This window comes from Empidonax traillii, unplaced genomic scaffold (genome assembly GCF_003031625.1).
Source record: "Empidonax traillii isolate 1590-97213 ecotype Southwest subspecies unplaced genomic scaffold, ASM303162v1 scaffold2:size4533513, whole genome shotgun sequence".
Classification (NCBI taxonomy): Eukaryota; Metazoa; Chordata; class Aves; order Passeriformes; family Tyrannidae; genus Empidonax; species Empidonax traillii.
This window is the reverse complement of record NW_020955195.1, coordinates 2,618,453-2,642,590: the sequence shown is the minus strand read 5'-3', so window position 1 is coordinate 2,642,590 and position 24,138 is coordinate 2,618,453. Positions and strand designations below refer to the sequence as shown.

The following is a 24,138-nucleotide window of genomic DNA, read 5'->3' as shown; positions in this document are numbered from 1 at the left end:
AGATTGTTCAACCAAAACAAAAGTAGTGACTTCAGCATCAGTTTGAGAATTTTATTAAAACCATAGGTTTCCATTCTATACAAAACTGAGGAGCTTTCTTAAAATAAAAAACGTATTAACCACATAGGAAATAATGCAGTGTAAGTGGCTGGTTGATAAAAATCTCTGAAAGCTATATACAGGATTAATACTACACAACTGTATTAATGTAGAGACTGTCAGCAACTTTAGCAATATATACAAACTACCTTTACACTCATAAATATCTTATTTACAGCTAATAAATAACATCCAAGGCTAAATCATGTTTCCTCATGAAAGAACCTTCACTGTTTTTTATCCAAGTTCTAAATGTGTTTGTATTTAATCCTGTATTAAGAGCACAGCTGTTCAGATACTTTTTCTCAAAGAATTTAACTCTTGAGACAATTGCAACAAAATGTGGAATCTATAGGGAATAAATCATTATATTTATTTTTAGAGGTCTCAGATGCAGTGGCTCAATACTCAACCCCACCCTCAGTGACTCATCACATCTCTGTTGTAGTTTAAGGGTTAGGAAATCAAATGTGAGCAATTTCAGGGCTATTAATATTGCAACATATTGCACTCTTAAAGACTTTTATCCCCAAATATACTAGCAGCTACAGCTGGAAAAAAGTAACAAACTCTGCACATAAACACATACATCTTTGTTTTGCTTTCAGGATGGGATGATGTTGGAGAAATCACTGTCTCCACGATGTCTTCCACGTGCAGGAAAGGACCACAATACCCAGCATCAACAGCTCACATTACATTTCTTCAAGTGTCTACCTTCAAGCCCTTCTACTTCCCCAAGATTTTATCTTCTAGAAAGCTAAAAGAGCACTAATGCACCGTTCAGCGCACTAGAAAAATTACACGTTACTTAAAAACAAGGAAGCAGAATGCCTTCAAAATACCTATTTTTGTCAACTTGCAGCGTGTCTAATTCCTGTGTTTTTCAGAGCACCCATTTTTGCGCAGGACACAATCAGCCCCTCTTCACTGCCACAGCGCTCCTGCTCCTTGCCGAATTCCACCTCCTGTCAGAAAAACCAAGCTGCTCCTTCCGCTACATCAGAGCCAAGAAGCAAACCGGGGTGGGCCACGGGCAGTCCCAGTTCCAGCACAGGGAGGTGTGGGCACGTTTGTCACGTGTCGAGTGGAGATTCACCTGCACTGAAAGCTGCACACAGCAGCCACTCAGCTGCATGAGTGACGCCGGGTGCCAAAGAGCAGGGAAACTGTCCCAGTTCTGGCACACGGAATGCGAGCAAGTGGGGGGGGGGAAATAGATCTGCTTCCTGCGTTTTTTTCTGGTAGCTCAATTCCTCTGCAGTGCCTTATTCACAGTGTTGGAGGTTAAAATGGTTTAATTTCCAAAAAAAAAAAAAAAAAAAAAAGAAAGAAAGCACAGATAAAATGCTTGATGTCTGCATAGGACACTTGGTGTATTGCTGCCTTTTCCTACCACTGTTATTTATTCCAGGGTAAGCTGCATAGAAGTAAAAAGCTTAACACATCATACCTATTGCTAAGCTGCACTGGCATCTACCCCCAGTAAAAATACATTCACAACCACAAACTAAAAAATTCATCCCCATATTAAGTCAGGCCCTCACACCTTCTAGTAACACACAGAGCAAAGGAGTTGGTTTGGGTTTTTTTCACATGAGAAACCTACTTATTTGCTAAAAACACATTTGAAAACAATGAATTCTCACCACTGAACTACCTAAAAATTCAGTTAGCCAAAGTAGAAAAAATTCTGTCCAGTTTCAAAAGACTCCTGAAAAGAACAAAAAAAAAAAAAGAAAACAAACCCCAGACCAAAACACTAAAAAAACACCAAACAAACAAAAAAAAAAAATTAAACCAACCACCACAGGTACAGGGCTTTGTTTTTTTTTTCAATAAATACTAGAAAATTGCTGTAGAGAATCTGATGTCAAGAAACCCTGTCACAAGGCACCATGATTAAGCAAAATCACTTATTCCTTTTCAGCACTCAAGACTTTGGCAAGTTGTTTTTCAGGTTTCTTCTTGTTTTTAACTATTTGGATAATGCATCTTTAGGGTTAGTAACTTCATATGCTGAGACTTTCTTACAAGAAGTCTCTTAAGATAGCTAGGAATAGCAGGCAAAAAGCCAGCAGCGGATAAATATTTCTATATATTTGGTACTGAACATCCAGTCCACAAGGATGAACAGACTCTCCTCCTCCCCAGTGTGGAAAAATCTTTATTCTTGTCACTTAGGCAGATTCTTGAGCGGAATTTTCTTTAGAGGCTTTCTTGGCACTGTGAGGAAAAAAATATAAAGGTGTGATGAAGATGTAAGAACTTTGTTCCTTCTTATTTTTGAGAATAAAGGTTAAAAAAAAAAATGCTACTCATCAGGAAAATAAATTATGTGTTTGGGCTTCTCATGGCCTCTGCTTGATTTTGCACATCAGATACACAAAGCTGTCAAGGCCTCCTGAGGTTGTTGCCCTGGAGTGAAGGCCAGCACATGTGCATTTTTATGCAGAGTTGGATCTTAGTCTAGAAGTGTCCCCATGAGACCTTTCACACACAGCAATTGAACTAAAATAAATACAACCACTACTCTATCTCAAACTTTAGTGGATAAAGTCCAAAGAAAACTGGCCCCACATTTGAAAGTTTACTCTGGGTCAGAAAAATCGTTGATAAAAATATTAAAGTGCACCGAGGGCTATTAAACACAGTCTCTGATCCAAATCAGAGATGCATATCTCAGGAGGTCACTCACATGATGGTTGCCAGCAGAACGCAGTGTGCCAAGAAGAGTACCTGAATTTGCCTGCTCCATTACTCTACCAGCCTCCAAATCTATTGCTGGCCAGTGAGGAGGAAGAGCTCTGAACTGAACTCAGTAGGGGCGTTTCAATGTTCAACATTAAGAGTAAGTGTAGGGCATCTGTAGATCTCTTTGTGCTAGTGCCTTGCCTGTAAACCCTCTCTAATAGTCACTCATATGTGGCCACTGTGTGAATCTGAGAAGCAGTGTACTTTCTTTTCAGACAGGCCAACAACCACACAAGGAGATGGTTGGCAGAGAAACGAATTAATAGTTTTTTTAGCGGCTAAAGCTGCCATAATCAAACCTCAGGTTAGTCTGAGTCATGATGATTCTGAAGCCTTGAGGACTAGTGCAAAAGTTAACTAGTGGGGAAGTCTTTTTACCACACATGTTCCCAACAACCCAAAAATAAGAGTAGATCATTCATACCCTCCTCTCTTCCTGTTGGCAGGTTGTTCTGAGCACTTCACAAATATTGCTGCCTCTTCTCCCTTACTGAGACGTGAGGTGCCATCTCGAGAACAGAACACCACTCTGGAATAAATATTGGGAGGGGAAACAAAACAAACAAAAAAAAATCACATGTTTGAGCCAGACATGCCTTTTTAACCTTAGAAACAGGACTGCTGCTTGGAAGTAGTCTTTATACTTTGCCATGTGAGGCACTACTACTTTGTAAGTGTGTGAGAATTCTGTGACAGAAGAAACACTGCGCAATAAAAATAGGTGAACAGTTTATGCATAGACATGAAAATGTAGCCATAACTTTCACTATGATATCTTGCATAAAATATTCTTGTAGCTAAAAAAAAACAGCAGAAGATCTATCCCAAAGTCTCTCGAATCTTATTTCGACCAGTCCTTACGCGAGTTTTTTGTCAGGTGAATGAACTTGGAAGAAAGCCTTACTCGCTCAAATGTTTGCAAACGAAGTAGGTTGTCAATTCCAGCAAACCTGAGCAGTTGCTTTTCTATTTATCAGTACTTTCTCCACCCCTCTATTTGTTCAGCTCTGATAACCGTTCTTTGATCAAGTGACTGCCTTGTTTATTCAAAGAGAGAACTTATTATTTACTATACTGCACATGGGACACACATACTCTGTTCTGGGCCCATGTTCTACAAACAGATCTCATGTCTAGTGAGTGGGTATTTCAAAAGATTCATGTCAAAGCAGCTCTGTTCAAATTTTGATGTTTCAGCATTCATGCATTAGCAACGTCCTACAGCAGTCATGTTTTTTTCAGTTTTCTTCCACATCCAGTATTCAACTCCTAAGAAAATCCAGCTTAACCAAGCAATAAATTTCTTGTGCAAACACACTTTTGGACGGGCTTCTAAAAGTCTCCTTTCTAAGAATCCTTTTTGCAAGAAAACCCATGCAAATACCCAGCGTGAAAATGGAGGAGGAAACTGCAAACAACCACTGATGCTGGTTCATGGAGATACCCTCCTGCATTATTACAGCTAACCTGAGACAGGTGAGACAGTGATATGCAAATTAATTACGTGTGAGTAAGACTACAAATTGCAGATCCCAGCGGAAGCAAACAACTGAGCCTGGCTGACCTAAGTGGTGGTTTGATGCCAGTGGAGCCCTGACTATCAGTGCTGCACCCATCTCTTAATTGACTCAAATGTTTGTCCCACCCTGTGAGATACCAGAAATCAGGAATCACTGTCAAAGCTTTTAACAATCAAAACAAGTTACTTTTTCTGAGTTTCTCCTGACTTCACTCTGACTCTCTGGATGTCAAAGGTAAAAGGAGTCCACCAGTCAGTCCAGCTGAAGAAAGTGTCTTTCTCCCACTGCAGCTTCAGCATAAGCAGGTCCCCAATGTCCACTTCTGTGTAAATCAGGAAGGAGAAGGTCTTGTTTGAGGAGACTTCAGGCCTGTGAGTAGGAGAATAAGCAAAAGAAAAGCAAAAAAACTCATCTGAAACTGTTGGACAGATAAAGGAAATTAAGGAGAGAAAGAACCACAACTTCTTATACTCTAGAGAAGAAGGAAGCAACCTTCTTTATAGCTCTGATGGGTGGAGAATAAGGACAAAACACTTTAGCTTTTGTAGAGGCAAAAGGAAAAGCTTTCTGCAGCAAGGCTGGTGAAATCCTGGGACAGTCTGCTGGGCAATGGGCGTCTTCTCCTGTATTGGTGGCTCTCAGAGAAGCCAGACAAGCACTACCAATTACTGGATTCCTCAGAGCAGAAAACAGACTTTGGTGGTTTCCAGCTCCATTCCCTGCCAGCCCACGTGCAAGGATGTATGCACGAATTTCTGCTTGTTTGCAGAGCTGGGAGAGCAAAATCCCATGTCCCCCTCAGCTTTTGCACTGAGGCCTTCAGACCCATCAGACAGTTAACTCCAGGTTTTAAGAAACCTTTTAAGAAGGCTTAACACGGTTGGAACATGGCATAAAGATAGTGGAAATAAAAATAAAGCACAGGAAAAGCTCTTATCATGCTGACTCACAGGTCAGACTTCACATTTCCATATTTCAGATGTCTTATCAAGAAGAGCTCCTGTAGAGCTCAGTTCATTGGCTTCAGAAGTGGATGCATACCCTCAGCCAAGGACAAGAGCAGAATCTAGGACCCTGTAAGATTTCTATAGCTGGAGCTAGAAAATACTTTAATCTGGGGCTTTAACAAGTTTATGTAAACTGAGCTCTGCACTGTAATTGTTTCTGTAGCTACTCACAGTGTGAAAGAAATTTTCTCACTCTCGTCTAGAGTGCCGTAGAGAGAGATCAGGAATGGCTGATTTGTCTTAGTCATATTAGTCTTTCCAAAGAAATGGATCTTGACTTGGTAGTGAAAGACTGGAAGAATGCAAAAGAAAATGCCATTAGGAAAACTCAACCTCCAAAAAGACTGCTGGTAACAAAACCACCCAACCCCCCACCTGAAAATCCTAGGTTGGAACATGCCAACTTCACTAAAATGAGGAGCTTAGTTCCCTGTAGGTATCCAAGGAATTATTTTTGAAAGGAGGTAAATATTAGTATGTAAGACAATCACTATTAAAAAAACAAAACAAAACAAAAAAAAAACAACCTTTGCAGTTCTTGCAACTAAACTCTGAATTCAGCCTGCCACTCCAGCAACCCCAGAGTCTGCAGTATCACCTTTAAACATGTTATTGAATGTTTAAGAATTGCTATCCTTGACTTGAAGTGAGTTGTGCCCTCCTCATACCTTGGTTAAAAAAAAAAAAAAAAAAATCAACCCACTGACACTGCATATTAAGCCAATTAATGCCAATAGAACACCAGCCACTCTTGTGGCTGTTCTAACACTGCAGGAATGTGCCCTCTGATTGCTGGTCCATCACACAGTGCACACAACAAACGTACCATGGGGTACAGGCAAAGCTAGGGAGGGAAAAAAAAATAAAAATAAAATTCAACTCGGAAGCTACTTTCACAGCTGAAAGCCTTCCTGTTCTCTCTGGCAGTGTCCTTCTCAGACCTATCACTGTGGCAACTGGAAACAAGAAGTGCTGTGATATTTTAGTGAGGGCTAGTACTCCTCTAGCAAGGGCACTACAAAAGGTACAAGTCGGATGGGTGCATATCTTTAAATAAGTTGCTTATCAGACTAAGCTCTGCTGATTATTTCCCCGGCAATAGTAAAAATTCATTTCATTGAATAATACTGAAAAATTTAGAAGACTCGGTTGTTCCAAGCCGATTGGGCCCCAGAGTAAGTCTTTTTAATTTTGCTACCTAGAAACTTGTTACAAATTACCTTTCTTTTCATACCCTACTCCCATATCTTGAGTAAGATGGCACTGCCTTCTCTGAGACTTAGTTTAGCTTGCACTCAATGGCAAGCAAGAGGCAACCTTCACTCCTGCTCACCACAGGCATCAAAGCAGCAACATCATCATCTGCATCACATGCCCACCGTGACACACAGATCAGCACAAGTACCACTCTTGCTCACCAGTAGGAGGGCAGGACCTACCTTTATAGGGCATCTGAGCACGGGTCTTCAAGTACATTTTGGTGTTTCTCTTTGTTCTCACTCTGTTGACCTTGTAACCCAAATTGTTGCAGCGGTTCTTGCGGCAGCTCAGGCAGAGACCCTTCTCAAAGGCCTCCTTTGTGTTGCAGCGATAGGCCATGCTGGGCTTTTCTTCGTAGAGGAGGGAGTCAATGAAGAGGTGAATGGATCGTTCATGGGAGCATTTCACCAGCTGGTCCACATCTTGAAAGAATGAAAAAGTGTAATATGCACTCATATAAAGGTATGAATCCCTAAGCCATGCTTGTCAACAGGCATGATCCACTATGTCAGAGCTGGGCTTTACAGGATGACTTTAAAAAGCACTTAAAAGAACACTTTCCTGTGCCTCTCAGAGACCTTGGCTTGCAAGAAACCTACGAAGCTATTGAAGATCCCCCTCTGAACCTTACACCATTTGTTTCAGAGCAACCTCACCTCCAAAGCCTTTCTCGGCAATCAGACGGAGCGCTTCTCCCAAGTTGCAGCCTGGCTGGAAACCCCCACCGTTGGGATAAATATCAATGTGTCCAACAGGCTTCTGGATCCCAATGCTGCGGTCTGGAGAGCCTCGAGTGTAGGTGTGTAAGACATCCACAAAATCAGCATCATCCGGGGAGAGGCGGGTAGGGGCATCAGCATACTCGAAGGTAGGGCCAGCTGGATCCAGCCCTTTATGGAACAGACCACAAAGAAAGGCTGTCTGTCAGAGACACTGACACTGATAACAAATGCCAAACTCAGCTACCACACTGGGCCAGAACATCGCATGTGGCATTGCTTTTTCTGCAGACATTACAGTGGGATCACTTAAGTAGCATTCATGTGTATAGGAGAATCAAACACACACACAACCTTGAAACGCTGTCACTGTTTAAAAAAAAAAAAAAGAAAGTGCATGCAGACATATGTAAGGAAGCCCTGATAACTTCCTCAGAGTTGTAGCACTTCCAGTGGATGGAAGAAACAAGCTCATAAATGTGTTTTCAACATCGTCTTGTCAAGAATTGTACAATTTGTATCTGAAGCATCTGAAGTACGGAAAAATGTCTTGCCAGTAACCCCCTGGTAGGGGAACAACCAGGAAACAAATGAGAGCTTCACTGTCTACATGCCTCAGGGGAAGGGGATTATTTCGGTAAAATGTCAAACTGCAGCAACGCTGATATCAAAACCACATGGAACTATTCTGCCAGTGAACAAGTACTATCTTTCGAATTCAGACAACTACCTGAGACATGGCTGTAAGCAGAGCTGAAGGGATATGTCTTTTCTGTAGCCCTCAGCTGGGGACAGGCACCTGAGTTGTTCAACCATGGTTAACTTCACCCATTCTAAGCTGCCTCCCCACTGCTGTAAGGACTTCAGGGACCACATAACACTGCTCCCTTTGCTCAAAGGTTTTGTTTTCCCAGGGAAAGGGCTCATCCTGGGCACCAAGGGAAGCATAATAGAGTGCTACTGACATTTCAGTGATTTGACAGTCTCAGTGAATAAAACAAACCTGCAGCTGAGAGAAAGGAAGGATAGAGGATAGTCCTTTGGCCTCCTGATTTTAATCTGCCACCTTCTCAGGATGCCACCTTTCCAGATGCAACTGCTGCCAAGCCCACCTCTCAGCATGTCTGTGGATCTGGGATCACAGCCAGGCTCAGGTGAAAGAGTAAAGGGTGCCAGGAGCTAGGCTCCCTTTCGAATGCTGCTCCCAAGTTCTCTCAGCAACAAAGACACCACAGATGAGCAATTTTCTTAGCCTCACTTGCTGATGCTGGCATTTCCTTTGTCAGTGAAATCAGCTCTTCTGGTCCTGGGCTGCAAACCAGACTCAGGGTAGCCATGCACTCCACCTCATCTAGCACACTTCTCAGTTTCCAAAAATCACCTTAAACAGCAATCTAAGCACACATAACAACAAGGCAGGCATGTCTATGCTTTGTTCTCCTTCCCAGAACTCTCACAGTATTATTTTCAGCGTAGAATATTTTTTGAGCCTGTTATGACTCATTTTTTTAATACCCCACAGTGGAACTTTTCTGATTATCTGTCCAGGCTCCCTTTGAGCCCATTATAAACTTCTTGCACCTGTAGCATTCCATGACAAAGAGTTCTGCAGGTCCTATTATCCCCTGCAGAAGGATTTAGATCCTCTTCTTTTTGAATGGCTCCCAACAGCTGCAAGGAATGACTGCCTGGATGAAGACAACCAGCTAAAGCTCTCATGCTGCAAGAGATACTGTGACCTCTCCAAGCCATGGATTTAACCAGTCCCACCCAACCACATTCCCCCCAGCCAGTCTCTTATCATGGCCTACTCGCTCATTTCTTGCTAAGAAGCAAATCAAGGCTTCTCACTCGCCCACCTTGGTTGTTCTTTTCCAAACCTCCTTCAGTTCTACCACAGAAATACTGCCCCTGCAGTTTCATTTAAAGCATGAACACAGAACCAAAGTACTGTCAACAAGCAACAATTATTCTGGTGATTTTTCAGAGAAACATGTTTCAGTATGGAAGAGACAGGGCTCTCCACTCTAGAGTCACAGGTTTTCTTACCAGTAATTCTGTTCACCTTCTTCTTGGTTAAGCTTCCAGCAATCCCAGCAGCATGAGCACCTAGACTGTACCCCAGCAAGTGGACATTGTTGAGAGGATAATTGAATTGCTCCTGTTCAAGAGAACAATTTGTTTGAAGTCAGACGACACCAAAGAAAATGTTTTGTTAATACTGGGATTTCTCTTTGAGCTGTGAATAATAGAAGAAATACTACACAGTAATCATAATTTTATCATAGTTTTGTGCCCTACTAGATCGCTTGAGTTAACTAACTTAGGGCAAAAATCTAACCAGAGAGGACTGCACAATGAAGGACAGAACACAGGACTGTGTATGATATTAAAGTTTTTCAGCCACTCCCTTTCCACCAGTTTCTGCATCTCTTAAGTATTTCCAAAAGGAAGGGCAGATTTCTGCTTCCCAAGGGCTGGTTGCTGTAAAATATATAGGAATCTGTCCTTCATAGCTTCTTCTCACAGGGCTCCAGAGACCACAAGGTGAAGTTTCTGGAATGTACTATAGAAAGCCTTTTTGAGTAAGAAATAACAAGTAACTTAAAGCTGGAATTTTACCAGTCCAGCAGAAGTACTGTCTTCAATAGTTTAACTCCATCTACCCAACAGAAGATGATTAACACAGTCGTGCAAATGCTGCTTTGTCCCCTAGGATATCGTGCACAATGTGAGTGAGGTGTGTCTACATGTCTTACCTCCATCCAGTCAATAAATGTAGCAACATCCTTTCCCACGAGCTTAGTGTATGCAGCAGACACTGGGTAGTGCTGCTGAGCCCGAACTAGCCAGTCCACCACAATGACGTTTGAATCAGGTTCCCTCTTGTACAGAGCATCCACAAGCTTTGGGACCCAGCTTTCATACATCCCTGTCACCTGTTGTTGTTGGTTGCGAGGTTTTTCAATTAAAAAAAAAAAAAAAAAAAAAAGACAGAGCTATTAACATTATCTGTAAAATACAGACAGCTCAGCACTGTTTATCAGCAGGGTGGCTAAAAGGGAGATTCCCCCCACTTTGTCTTACCGTCCAGCCGTGGATCACCACAAAGGTTTTACTGGTGTGATTGAAGTTGCACTGTGCCAGGCTGTCCACCTGCCCAGGCACCAGGTAGCAGACATCCTCATCGGGCTCTGCAGGCGTCCGTAAGGAAAACTTGCTCTCAATTCCCTCGAAATTGTTTTCGGCTTCTGCAACGCAAGATGACAGAGCACAGCAGTGTTTTAGGGGTACTAGGACAAAACAGTTCAGAAGTCACAGGTACGGTGTTGGAGAGGTATCTGGAGCGGTCAGTGGGACAGGAGGTTTTCACTCCCTACAGCACTCAGTGGACAAACAACACTCATAAAAAGAGAAAAATCAAAGGGTGAAAATTGCTCCCCCTCTAAGGTCCTGCTAAAACAGCGAGAATCTGGCAAGCTGTCAGAGAGGTATGAATCCTTTTTAGGAGGCAGTATTTTCCCCATTTCATTAAGCAGGAAACCTATTAATTACCACAAGGGTGCAGAAAACCACACAGGAGAGTCACAGACTGTCACGCAGGAACACAGCAAATTCCTACCATACTATTACATATTTTGGTGGTGTATCTTCCACATCACTTCATCAATAATCACTGCCTAACAAGGTCCTTTATAGCACCCAGTAGCTTCAGTGTATTAAAAATAAGAGCTGTGAAGTCACCACTGTTTAACAAAATGCTAGTTTTAATTTTTGACAAACAGCAGGTGAGGAGATCAGACACCCATCAGGAGAACTGAACCAGCAAAACAGAAGCCTGTGCTTTGAAGGCAGTACATTTTCAGATCATCTGATTCGCTACAGAAAAATAAGCTGCAAGAAAATATCTTCATCTACCTGAAGCTATTTTGAATCCCAGGATGGGGAGGGAGGTGAAGATCACCACAAAGTATGTGATGGCCTGCAAAGATCACTTCCCTCCAGCTCTCAGCTTTAAAACTTATTACTTTTGCTCCAAGGCATAGAAGTGACTTTAGGCTTCATGCTCACTACTTCTTTTGTCCGGGGAAAAAACTTAACGTCTTCCCTTTGCACGTCTGATTCAATACTTAAGTACCTCTAAATCCAACAGACCCTCTAATTAACACTGGACTTTTCAAAACCCAAGACCCAATTTGGCAACCTGAGTTTAGAAAATACGGATTGCCTGTTTTTCAAGTGCAGTTGAACTCAGGCCAACTTTGTCCTGAGTTGTGTTTCAGCAACCCAGAGCTGTGTTTCCTGGCATCATGACCACCAAGATTTCACAAACTCCCAAAGACACAATAATGAATGGCTCCAAGCCACTAAAAGAAATGCAAAGGGACAAATAAGGACCACATGACAGGCAAGCAAAACAGATTTTCACTCCCCCTCTTTTTCCCATTGCAGATGAGGTTTTCTACGATAATTAGTAGATTTACATTTATCCATAAAGTTGTGCTGCATCACTTGGGTGATGAACAGCTAATAGTTCATTTTTTTTTCTGAAGCAGGTTCTCATCTTCTCATTTGAGCTACCAGTCATCAGGGCACAACTTATGCCTGGACTCACCCAACCCTCAGGTAGCTCTATAAAGTCTGGGAAGTTCTTGCTGTGCTTGGAGGGTCACAGAAATCAGGGTCTAAAGCAAGAGGTCTAAAACCAGCACACAGCCTTGCAATACATGCTTACATACAAGTCCCAGACAAACTTGTCACCTGTAATCAATGGCCTAACACGGCCTGAGTTCATCAGGATTTCTCATCTCTCAAAAGCAAAGCACATGCAGGGGAATAAGAACTGTTCAATGCACAGAGGCAATGCTCAGTTTTAGGTTTTGACCTTGACTGGACTAGGCCGGCTAGCTAATCCAGAATAATTACAGTGAGGATTCCTTCCTGCCTCTTCTCCCCTAAAGGAAGGATAAAGTCTATGGAAAATACCTTTCTCCAAATCAGTACAAGTATTCATATAATGTTAAACATAACACTTCATCTACCTACTGAAAACTAAATTTACCAAACTAACCAAATGTTTGCCCTTTTTCTATACTTTCACACTTTCAAAATTTCTTTTTTTTTTTTTTTTTTTTTACATCAGTTGAGTGTGGAAAACAAACCTTTCTGAAATAAATCTTTAGATTTATATTATTTACTTTTTTAGCCGGAAAAGGGGAAGTCCCAAAGGCTGATTGGTTAAATACCAACTATAACTTTTCCCTCAGCAGTGAATCAGTAAAACCATGAAAGGAACAAGAACAGCTTTCAACTGTAAGGCAGGCAATGCAAGGACTTTCAGTTATGTATATTCCCACCTAGCACAGGAAGGTGAACAAGAATAGTCCACTTGCACACTAGTTAATAGTGCTTCCTTTCATACTTAGATATCATTTCCCTTCTGATAATCATCAGCTTATCATCTGATAATCATCCAAAATCTAAATTACATTGAAATCCTGTCTTGTAGTGTGTTTTCAATTACAAACACATGCTAGAATTTGCATCTAAGTTCAGACCAAAACTCTTTGGAAAACGGGCTTATAGGAAATTTACAATTTGAAGTGCACCTAACTTAAGGGTACACTTAGAAAAGCGTGTCAGACTTAGAAAGATTGCATCACAGCGGCATCTACCACTGAAGATGTGGTAATTGCTTCATAAATATTCGTGTTTCAGACTAAAAACTTTTGGCAGGGATTTAAGGACACAAAAATCACTGAGATGTAGTCACCACCAGGAAAGCAGCAGCTGCAAAGCAGCAGCCCATGAGTTAGGGAAGTGGCAGGTGGCCACTCTGCTCATTTAACTATGTTGTAGGAGGAATTAGAAAGTCAGAAGAAATTACTGTTATCATCTTATGCCCACAGAAAGCATAATGTTATCTAATGACCACATATGGTCAGTTCCCAGCAGGAAAGATACCCTCTGGATAAGGAAAGTGTGTGTGTGGTGGGGTTTGTTACAGACTTCTTCATGGTGTGCTGAGGAGCTATCCTCAGAATTTGCCTGAGTTTGGCTTTGCAAATTCTGTCTGGTTCAGAGCTTAAGATAACTTGTCTACACCTTACACTGTGGTGCACATATGCTGTGGTACCACCTCACCTCCCACCTTCTGCAGATTAGGTTTTAGAAATAAAATATAGAGGAATGCATAGTCTGCACACACTCACCACACGAACCAACATCTACATGAACCACATTTTAAACCTGAAGCAGAGAAGTTACAAAGCATATCACTTCAGAAAACTAGCGTTTACCACTTCTGCTTTTGTTATCTCATAATGTATCTTGGGTCTATTTGTAGAAATGATTCAGCACTGAACTCTGTCGTGCATAGATTTTTGCCACAGACAGTCTCCTCATAGATTTAAAGCAAAGAGTCTTTTTGAATCAGTCAATCAGTTGGGTGTCATTCTTTACACAGAGAAATGGAGAGACAGTCAATGCACAGTCACCCCTGTTTAGTTGATAATACGCTTTAACTCAAGTTAATTAAAGCAGAAAAAAAAAAGGGAGTTTTCAGTGTGTTTCTGAAAGGTGAACAGAAATATATCTGAATAGAAATATATCTGAATTCACATCACATTTTCCATAACATAGATAAAGAAGACACCCTGAGACAAGAATGCAAGTCCACTTCTAAGCAAGGCCTTGGAGAAAAACATACCTGGAGGTAAAAACATGTAGACAAAACAATTCCATCCTTTTGCTAAAAACCACACTTTCTCAGACTTAGTTCAGAAGAGTTATAACAGCATGTGTTCTATATTGCAAAAGCTTCCAGGCACACAGTTAAAAATACAAGCCCCTGCTGCAAAAGAAAATTTTCTGTCCACTGCTATGTGGTTACAGTTAACAAGGTGACCTACACAAAGGCATTACTAAGGGAACTGGAAAAGGATTAAGTGACCAATTTCAGATGCAAGCTGGCTTTTCTAACAACCTACAGGCTGCACTGCCAAACTTCACCATTTTACCATGCTCCACAAACTTTTCTGATGTGTTCCTTACACCACCACTTCAACAGTCTCAGTTTTCATAGCAAAAAAGCTGTCCTGAGCATCAAGGTATTGAGAATCTCACAGAACTCAAGAGTATGGAAAGAAAAAGCTTAGAAACCGGGAAAAGTCAATAGTTCTATTTTTCCTGTTCGAGCTTTCTTGCACTTTTGACTTGCAACTTGTGAAACTCCTAACAATTACCAATTTTGAAAGCACCCCACTGACTTTAAGCATTCTGACACAGTAATCAGGAGAGTTCAGTTTCAAGTTTACTTCACAGGAAGCCCAAGGCAACCTGGCAAATTATTTTGATTGTGAAAACTGTTTATCCCTGGTCAGCTGGGTGGAGAATGAGAGTTTTGAGGAAGTAACAACATCTGGAATATTAACCAGAAGTTAAACTGCCCACATCGGACACAGCTTGCCAAAATATAACAATGCATTTGACAGAATGAGTGCACCTAAGCTACGTTTTCAAAAAGGGAATCTTTGATAAACAGCAACTTCCTAGCATTACGTACTCAGAAATGGAAATACTATTAGGTAGGTACAAAGATCCTTGAAATTGTATTGCTAGACTGCATGCCCACAGAGGCATGCACAGCAGCAAACATCTGCATGTAACACCAGCTATAGTTTACTGGATTAACTCCACCCTCAGCTGACAGCCAGCATTAGGATCATCCACCAGTCAGTCATACTGAATTCCTAAGAGTTCTGAAGGACACTCGCTGTCAGCTGTAATAAAGGGGGTGTATCACAGAAGTTGTTACCATTTAATTTGATCTACACTCTAAACTGAAAGCAGACTACTGTGTGTTGCAATCCCAGGGAACCTACCTCACAAGTCAGGTTACTGTTTAACCTTGCTGTAAAAAAAAAAATTACAACTTCAAGTTTATTTATGTATTCCCTAGTGGCAGAACCCTGAGAGCACGTTCTGCTTCGCTTCACAGGTGGACACAAATGGAAAGAGCAACCCCCTTTGAAAAGCTACCGGGCACAACCTCAGACAATGAGCAAGGACCTCCCAGCTCAAGTCCTGCAGCTGGCAAACTCCTGCTCTCACACTGTGCACATGGGTGCCTCTCTCCAAGGCACTCCCTGTCAAATCCTTGCTCAGCTGCAGTTGGGATGCTCATAACTCAACCCAGCAGAGCTCTTGCCATCCATCAGTCCCTCCAGGGATATCTGGAATTAGCCCAAGACAATTAAAATGCAACCATTGTCAGACATTGTAGTAGTTAAGAGGAAAGGATACACGAGAAAGCCCTGGCATGCAAGTACTTCTGCACAGAGGAGAGGAGTACTAATGGTCATGCTAATCTCCAGAACACTTTTCATGCCTGACAGTCTCACCTCTGTGCCTTCTCAGAAAAGCACTGTTTCTGGGAAGGCCACATCACAGCTGTCCTGGTAGGTCTACCCCAAACACAGACATAGCAAAACTCACTAGCTCACAACACAGAACAGTGTAAATATGCTGACTTTAAATTTACATTGATAAAAACAGGGATCAGAATGTATTCCTAGTAATGTTTTTATCTTTTCCTGTAACACCAACATTGTCTTCACCTAGAATATTTTTTTTGTGTGTTGTTTATTAAATACTCCGGATTCCTGAAGGGCTGGATCATGTGTTTTCCATGGTTTCAAAGCACTTTCTACTGTGGTGTGCAAGAAATAGTGTGGGACTGAAGGCTTGCATAACTTTAGGATGAACACACAATCTGCTTCCATATAACCTGTTCCTACAGAGAAATAATGAATATTATTAGTACATCTGTAACAAGTCAGTTCCTGTGGGGATGAAAGCTTACTCTTGGAAGGTAGTTATTTTACTGTATACAATTTGGATACTGTGATGAAAACTAGTTTTCATTGTCTCTGATGGCACAAGATTGATTGAAAGAAAAAACACACATTTCTTTGGCTGTGCCCTAGCACCCCATGCTCTTACTTTTAAATACTTCCCTTCGGCTTCCTTGTCACAAAGCAATAACAAAATCATCCACAGTAGAAGAAACAGCAGGTTATACACTCCATTTTAGTATCAGACAGCAGGTCTAAGAGCTACAACCACATTTTCTTCTAAGGCCATGGTCTTTTAAAGATAGACACAGTGTGTGGGAGATCAGTGCAAGAAAGTAGCCTGGGACAGGGCACTGCTAACATAAGCTTGGGGTGTAATGGTCTCCTAAAACAAACGCTCATAAAAGCTTCACTCGTGGTGTGATTAACCAAGAGAGCAAAAGTGAACATCTAGCAGTCAACATGCCCACATGTTCCTCTCCCCGTAGCCTGGGGGGTTCCTGTTGCAGGTGCAACAGGCAGAGTGCAAGCACAGCCCTAAGTGAATCCACAGACACGGCGAGAGGACACCTCTCTGCTCACTTTTTCCCTAATCGATTCTGCTGCATTACGAGCATTTAACTACGACTCAGACAGATTATCATGACGCCAAAGGAACTCAGCCTTGCCTTGTCTAGGAGCAAGAACCGTAGGAAATGGATGGAAGTCCCATGAAGAGCGGAGGGGAGGGCTAAGGGACCTTACCGTGATGCTACAGGTGTGCCAACCCTTGCGGGAGCAAGGGAGGCTTGGAAGCCACCTTGCTTGCGGGGAAAAGACAAATCCCAAGCCATGACAACTCGTGCCATCAGCCAGGCAGGCTGTGCCTGAGCTCCGGCTGGGGAAGAGGCTCCACATCTCTCCTAACAGGATGCAGGACCCCCCTTCAGTATCACTCTCCAGCGCCTTCTGAGGCCACTTCACGACACCCGGGTCCCGCAGTATCCCAAACACCCCGGGAGCGCTTTACAAAGGAAAGGTTGCAAACTCCCTTTTCCCGCCATGCCGGCAGCGTTTCCCCCTTCCCCAAAAGCGGCAGGCAGGCCCGGCAGCCCCCGGTCTCGGTACAGATCCCCCGCCCCCGGACTCACCGCCGAGAGCCGGCACCAAGCGCAGGCAGAGGTAGAGAACGGCCAGGAACACCTTCCTCCCCATCCCTCCTCCTTTCGCGGCGCAGAAGTTTCGGCGAAAAAAAAAAAATTAAATAAAAAAATAAAAAAAAAGAGAAATATTAAAAAGTAACTTTTGGGGCTTTAAAAACTGACGAAAACTAAACACCAGTGGTGGGGCACGGCCGGCGGCAGGAGCGTCCCCAGAACACTCGGCACCGCCAAGCCCTTCCAGCACCGCGCCCCGCCCGGCCCCTTAAGTGCCCGACAATATGCAAATATGCAAATGAGCCCCCCGCGGGCATTGGGAGATCGCGGCGGGGCGGGGCCGGACGGGCGGGGCAAGGGTTGGGGGGCCGGACCGGTCCCAATTCCCATCCCGGCCTGATCCCCATCCCGGGGGGCAGCGCAGACACCGGCACGGACCCCTCGGCCCCGACTCGCCCCCACCTCGGGCTGACCCCGCACAGCCCACCCGCATCCACCCGGCCAGCCCTGCCCCCACCGCCGGGATGCTGCCCCTTGGCCCTCCCTGCCCGTGGTGTGGCCTCCACCTCCTCATCCTCCTGCCTTTGCACCAGTAACCCGCTGCTCGCCGCCTCCTCGTTGCCGTGCCCGTGAGGGGCCTTTGCCGAAACCTTGTTTTGGCAGCACTCGAGGGGATACGAGTTTGGAGAATAACTTGATTCGCTCTGGAGGGCTCCATCTGCGCTCCCGAGAGAGAGAAAAATTGATTCTCTCTCTGCCCTCCTCTCGGAAGCGCGGTTTGCAGTGAGGCTGGCGTCGGTGACCACCGGGTGAAAGATCAGTTATGTAAGAATATTAATTTAACAAAATACCAGTTTTCATTGCCTTCTGCAGTTCGTTGCCAACTTCATAAAGAAGCTTATGGCACAGGGAATGAGGACTCCCTGGGTTTTGCATCGTGAAGCAAATGGGATTGATTCGCTTCGAGAGTAATTGATCTTTCTCATACTAGGCACCTTTGGAAACTAAAATATATCTGGTTTATATTAGAGAGGCTATTCAATAAGAATAGCTGAAGTGTAGCACAACTGGGTCACTTTCCAACTTCAGATTTCACTAAAAGGCCAGTAACATCTGTAAGTGAGAATACATCTCCCTCAAAACACTACTAGAAGTTCCTCCACCATCAATTCATATCTATTTTTACACAAAAGGCACTGGAAGAACTTAATGAGGGTACAAACTGTTCATGCTGAGACTTTCTTTTCCACTGAGGCAACCGGGTGGCAGGGAGGGGGAGCTAACACAAAGGGTGAGGGTAGTGAGAGCCAGAGGACTGGAGGTGAAAAGGCTGGGAACAAGGAGAGACCAATGTCACTCACCAGAGGATAGTGGTGGTGTGAGACAGGAAAAGCATGGTTTGTTCTGCAGCTTGCTAAGTACCAAGCATATCCTCTGACACCTGGTGTTTGAAACGCTTTTGTCAAAACAATAGCAAGAATTTTCTCATGTCTTTCTCTTTTCCCAGTGTGGACTAAACAATGCATTCGTCTTGATCTAATTTGGTTGAAACTCGATAGCGTAATTTCCCCCTTAGAAATCAGCCTGGCTCTATCTAGGGTCAGACATCCTTCCTAGAAAATTCCATTCCCTGATGGCAGCATCTGGCAAACTAAAAGAACAAACACTTTAAGGCAAGCTGCTGTAAGGGAGACTGTCAGGCCACCTTAATCAACAGGTGATGCTACCAACCCCATCAGAGCGAAACAGAACATGAAGTCTCCTGGTTTGCACAATTACACCCATGGCTACTGCAGAAAAAATAGCTTGCATTGCAGTATGACTGTGGGAAAAGAAGTGGTGTAGTTTTAACTGCTTATAGAATCAGATTAAGCAGATAGAAAGGAGCAGTAGCAATGCTTGGCTCACCAGCCCTGCATGGACTACTGGCCCCCACTAACATCTGCAAATCCACAGACTATAGTCAGACTTTCAGTCAATTCCCTATAGTGATTGTGAAACCCATCAACAGCAAGGGCAGGAGGCAGATTAACAAACTACTCAGAATTAAATGTAATTTGTTTCACTGAAATGCTTATTTGCATAACTTTTGTTCGTGCTCATGCCACATTTTAAGACATAGAGATATGTACTTAGGAAAGAGTTATGCAAAGTCTCCACTTAAAAAAGAAAAGAAAAAAAAGGAAGATTAAAATCAAAACACTGAAAGAAAACTTTCAAGTGATGAAACGCAGTGGAAGGGGATAATTCTGGTTCCTCAGATGTTGAGCAAATTGCCTAAGTCTGTTGTAAATTGAGATGCAAAATAACCTGAAATAGATGAGACTCGGCATATTTTCCAGCGTTTAAAATCTTATTGTCCTTTGCACATAATCATGATCAGATGGAGAAGCAGCTCCATGGCATGAACTCAAGGTGCTTCAGTGCAATCATTAACTGGACTTGCGTTCCTCTTCCTCTGCAAAATCCATAATCCTACAGGGGAAAGCACAACTCCGTCTGTAAAACGCAGCCTGATTTTTAGTGTTCATGGACTCCAAAGTGGGTAGAAGGTGATATGATGAGAGCTAAAACACCTTGTTTCTAATAAGGAGCAGGGGAAAGCCTGGAGGAATGGAGATAGGAGTTGCATAACTAGGGCTGGTGCTTGCGCCCACAGACCACGCAGAAGGTTAAACCCCAAACAAGCCCACAAGTTTCTCCAACACAATGAGGGCAGCAGTGGTTTGTGTGGTGCAGCTGTGCTAAACCCCGAGCAGATTCACTGTCCTCATACAATAGCAAGCAAGGGGAGGACCAACCCCAAAATGTCATTTCCACAGCAATTCTCCAAAGAGAGCTTGAAACACAGAGAGGAGGGGAGAGGCGGGGTGTGACACAACACGACACTGAACATTTTTGTGCTGCTTTAATTCTATTAATATAAAAGATCTGATAGCTGAGGGTGAGAGGTCTTCCAACAAAAGCATCTGCTTAGAAACAAGCGAAAAAAAACATGTTCTGGTCTCCTTCTGACTAGGAAATACAAGTAAGTAAGAAGTCATGGTTGGGGGGAGTTTTTTTCTTTTTTTTTTTTCCCTCCTTTAAATATTCGAATTTTCTCTTTCTCCCCAGAAGCAAAATGGTAACAATAAAGCCAAAGAGCTTCCATGACCTTCCATGTGATTTCTATGCTAGTAAGTTCAAAGAAACAACAACAACAACAACAAAGGAATTATTTTCTCCTGCTTTAAGTTTGTTCAAAGATGAAATGCTTCTTAAAATCTATTTCTGAAAACCAGCCATTTTTAATGAAACTCCAGTTTGGGGATAAAAAAATTACTCTTCCCTGCCTGTTTCAACAATCAATAATTGGGCTACAGCAATAACTTTACATGCAGTGGAGGTCCTCTTGTCCTGTTACTTCCTTGCTCTGAGGAAGGAGCAACGTGGCATCAAACCATCCAGGGGCTTGAAGGTGACTTTAGTAAGCCTGTCCCACCAACACTTATCAACAGGTCCTTTTTGTGGCACATTATTTGCCTACTTTTCCACAGTGGCAGTGAGCGTGGGGTGCAGGTACCCCAGTGGCAGGCAGGCGGGTGAGAGCTACAGCTGCAGGAAGGTTGGTGTGTTCTGGTCATCTTGCATCTCCCTAAATGGGCAGCAGTGGGAAAGGTGACAGCAGGAAGCAGCTGTGTGTCTTTAGGAACACAATATGTGCAGCTTCAGTGTTGGTACCTGGAAGAGCTCAGCTTAGAGGCATAGAAATAGGGGGAGATACGCAGCAGCTGCAGCTCTGACTGCAATAGGCAGGGCACCTGTTTCTCCTTCTCACTCTTCTCTTTTGCAGAGTGGTTCTTTTAGTCTTTGGTGCCACGGGGGCAGCAGGAGGAGGCTTGTATAAAATAGCCTTTAGCTATTATGTCTTGCCTTGCTTATCCTTTCTACTGCAGTGATATGACCTGCTGTTCTGTTCCTGGGTTGCCTTATCTCTCAGACAGGGCCCTTTCTCACTGATTAGCACAAGGATTCATTCCTCTTCACCCCGCGCTCTTATTTGCAGTACACAGTGTAAGCCACCAACTCCTTCAGAAAAAAAAAAGAGGTATGGAATAGAGCAGGATGCCCTGCTCTGCTAGTGAGCTGCAGATCCGGCTGCAGACTAAGCTTATGCTATGCTTTTCTCAACTGTGCTTTAATTAATGATCACACTGAGGGCAGTGCCTGCCAAAGCCAGCCAGCTGTCTCGCCAGACACATCTTTCAAAATGCAATGCCAAGGGGGAGACACTCCGGCACCCCTTTCGGGGTGGCACGTAGGGGAGTGTAGTCCAACTCCCTGCTCATTGGCCATGGGGCTGGTGTGCTGACCCAGCGTGGTCCTCCTCGCCATCCCTCACGTGGCTCCCGGGTCCTGCCTCCAGTAGGTTAAAGATGACGTTGTCTGAAACTTTTGCAAGGTTACAAAAATGTACAAGGGCAGGGGGGAGAAGAGAGAGAAGAGCTTTAGCCTGACTGAGAGTGCTCAGTACCAGCAGTGCTCAGGCGCCCATAAGGGCAGAAGCAAGCCCCTGCATTTTGCCAGCAGGGTGCCCGATGGGGAGACTTCAGCATCCCCCTGCTCTCTCTTGTTCTTCTCCTGCAATTTGCTAAACTTGTATCTCTAACCATGGGAACAGAGCCTTCTCACTCAGGTCCCAGCCTGGCAGTCTGTGCCCCTGCTTGCCAAGGGAAGAAGCGAGTAGGATGGGAGAGCAATGCACAGCATCACCACTGTGGGGAAATGAATCTGTCATTTTCCTTTCAAGAAATGTATCGGGGAAGACAAGCCACTTCTCCGGCCCCTGGGCTCTCCAGCGAGGGAGAGGATACTTGCACATACTCTGCTTTTCCTTTATTTTACTCTGCAAGGCTGACAGATGGTGTGTGGTGCAGCCAAGGCTGGATTCCAACTTGTATCTCCTTTGGTTGCTCGCAACTTACTGAGAACAGATTCCTCCTTGGGCTGACATTTCCATCTCATCCCAAAGGGGATTTGTTTTAATTTTCATTTAAAGTTTCATCTGACTTAGCATTGCTGCTCTGGGATTTTGCAACTGGTAAGTAAAAACGCCCACATGGGCCAACACTCCTGCTGTGGACATCCAACCCAAGTGTTCATGGAGTGAGGAGTGTGCTCCCAAAGGACAGTGCAGCTCGTCTGTAGTCAAAGCTCGATCGTGCATTCCTCCAGGAACTACAGAGTAATCCTTCAGTGATTTTTTTGCTCCTGACTTCTCTATGCATCAGGTTTACATCTCACGGGGATTTCAATGATCTCAGGCAAAGCCTGACCCCAGTTATTGATTTGTCTTCAAACTACGAACAGAAAACAGGCTAGGTTTGCAAATGCACAGTAAAACTTCCCTGTCTGATCTATTCTATTTGCCACATGTAAATAACCAAGAAATAATATTTATTTCCACCTAATTTTTCATTGCTCTACTTCAGTAGTATGCTTGTTACTTGACAAGTATGCTGATACTTTTTAGGAACATGTTCTGTTGTGGTCCCTGTACCAGAGAGATTCCTGCCAAAATTCAGACATGTCAACAAAGAGGAGATACAAACAAGAACAGAAGGGGAGAGAAAGGGCAGGGGTGCAGCAAAAAGATCTCACTATTCATTAATCAGCTCCAAACACAGGGCCAGCTATGTGAGAAGCCTGTAAAATGGCAGACCTGATTTCCTGGTCATGGGGAGCTTCAGTTCCCATAGACAGGATGCTCCAAGTTGAAAAGTCACATTTTCTGTGGGATGCCTTCTTTCAGAGGAAGCCTGTGAAGGAAGTACATCAGCTTGGCCTTCAGGACACCAAATTATGCCATCATTGTCATCTGCTCACAGTAGCCACAAATCTGGGGAAGGTTTTTTATGTTTTTAAAGTCACAAAGTGTTCAGTTTGTCACATTTAATGTGCAAGTCACATGCCTGTCACTGGGAACATTGCCACATAGCACACCACAGAAGAGGCATGTTCCAGGCTGGAGGCACCAGCTCTGTGTGTCAAGGGCAGCCCTGGAAGCAGAAAGTACAGCCAGTCCACTGCAGGGTCCTCTCCACCAGCCAGAGCACACACAGAGCAAATGGAAATGTGGCCAGTTTGATGGTCCATGACAACATGTTCCTCCTGACTCAATGCTCCTGTGCCTCAGTGCTTCTCTGGGGCCATACCAGACAGCAGATAGTGAAACCCAGTTGCTGCTGGAGAGGAAACCATCCTCTGCAGCCCCTAAGGTCATGAGTAAGCACTTTACAGGGAGAATAGGAAGCTGAGGCACCAAACATTGAAAAGGTTTGCCCCGAGGCTGTGTATAAAATCAGGGGCAGAAAGATACCCAGAGCCCAAGATGCCTTTGGCAGGGCAGGTCCCCCACCCCCTGGCCTTCCTAAGGGGTATAACGCCAGAATAAATAATGAAAAAGCAGGAAAAGTATTTTCTGCCTCCATCTGATGACACTGATATTGGGCTCCACCAGTACCTTCATCTCCTCCACATTCCCATCTCCCAGATTGTTCTTGGAAGTCCATTGGGTAGTTTTTGTTTTTCGTATATAGTGGTGAAAAAGTAGTCATGTGTGTTTGTGCACAAGTGTGCAGTTGTATAGATGGTAGGAAATCAAACAAAAATGGTTATTCTTAAAAACCTTCCTGTTTTCATACTGTTGTGGCCACCTCAGTAAATGTCCCTGTGTTTGAAGTTATAAAGAGGCCATTCAAGGGATCACTAAAAGGCTTAGAAATCTCCTAGGATCAGACTCCAGGCAT

At 43.6% G+C, this 24,138-nt stretch overlaps 1 protein-coding gene across 1 annotated transcript; it reads right to left on the bottom strand.

The window, feature by feature from the left end:
• Positions 1 to 1,692: 1,692 nt before the first annotated feature.
• Positions 1,693 to 17,468, bottom strand: LPL (lipoprotein lipase). Its single transcript, XM_027896196.1, has 10 exons — positions 17,345 to 17,468; positions 10,447 to 10,610; positions 10,119 to 10,298; positions 9,409 to 9,520; positions 7,297 to 7,530; positions 6,820 to 7,062; positions 5,552 to 5,672; positions 4,560 to 4,742; positions 3,278 to 3,382; positions 1,693 to 2,325 (listed from the first exon to the last, which is right to left on the bottom strand). Exons 1-10 carry the CDS (start codon positions 17,406 to 17,408, stop codon positions 2,280 to 2,282), a joined length of 1,452 nt encoding a protein of 483 aa, XP_027751997.1. The 5' UTR covers positions 17,409 to 17,468; the 3' UTR covers positions 1,693 to 2,279.
• Positions 17,469 to 24,138: the final 6,670 nt, after the last annotated feature.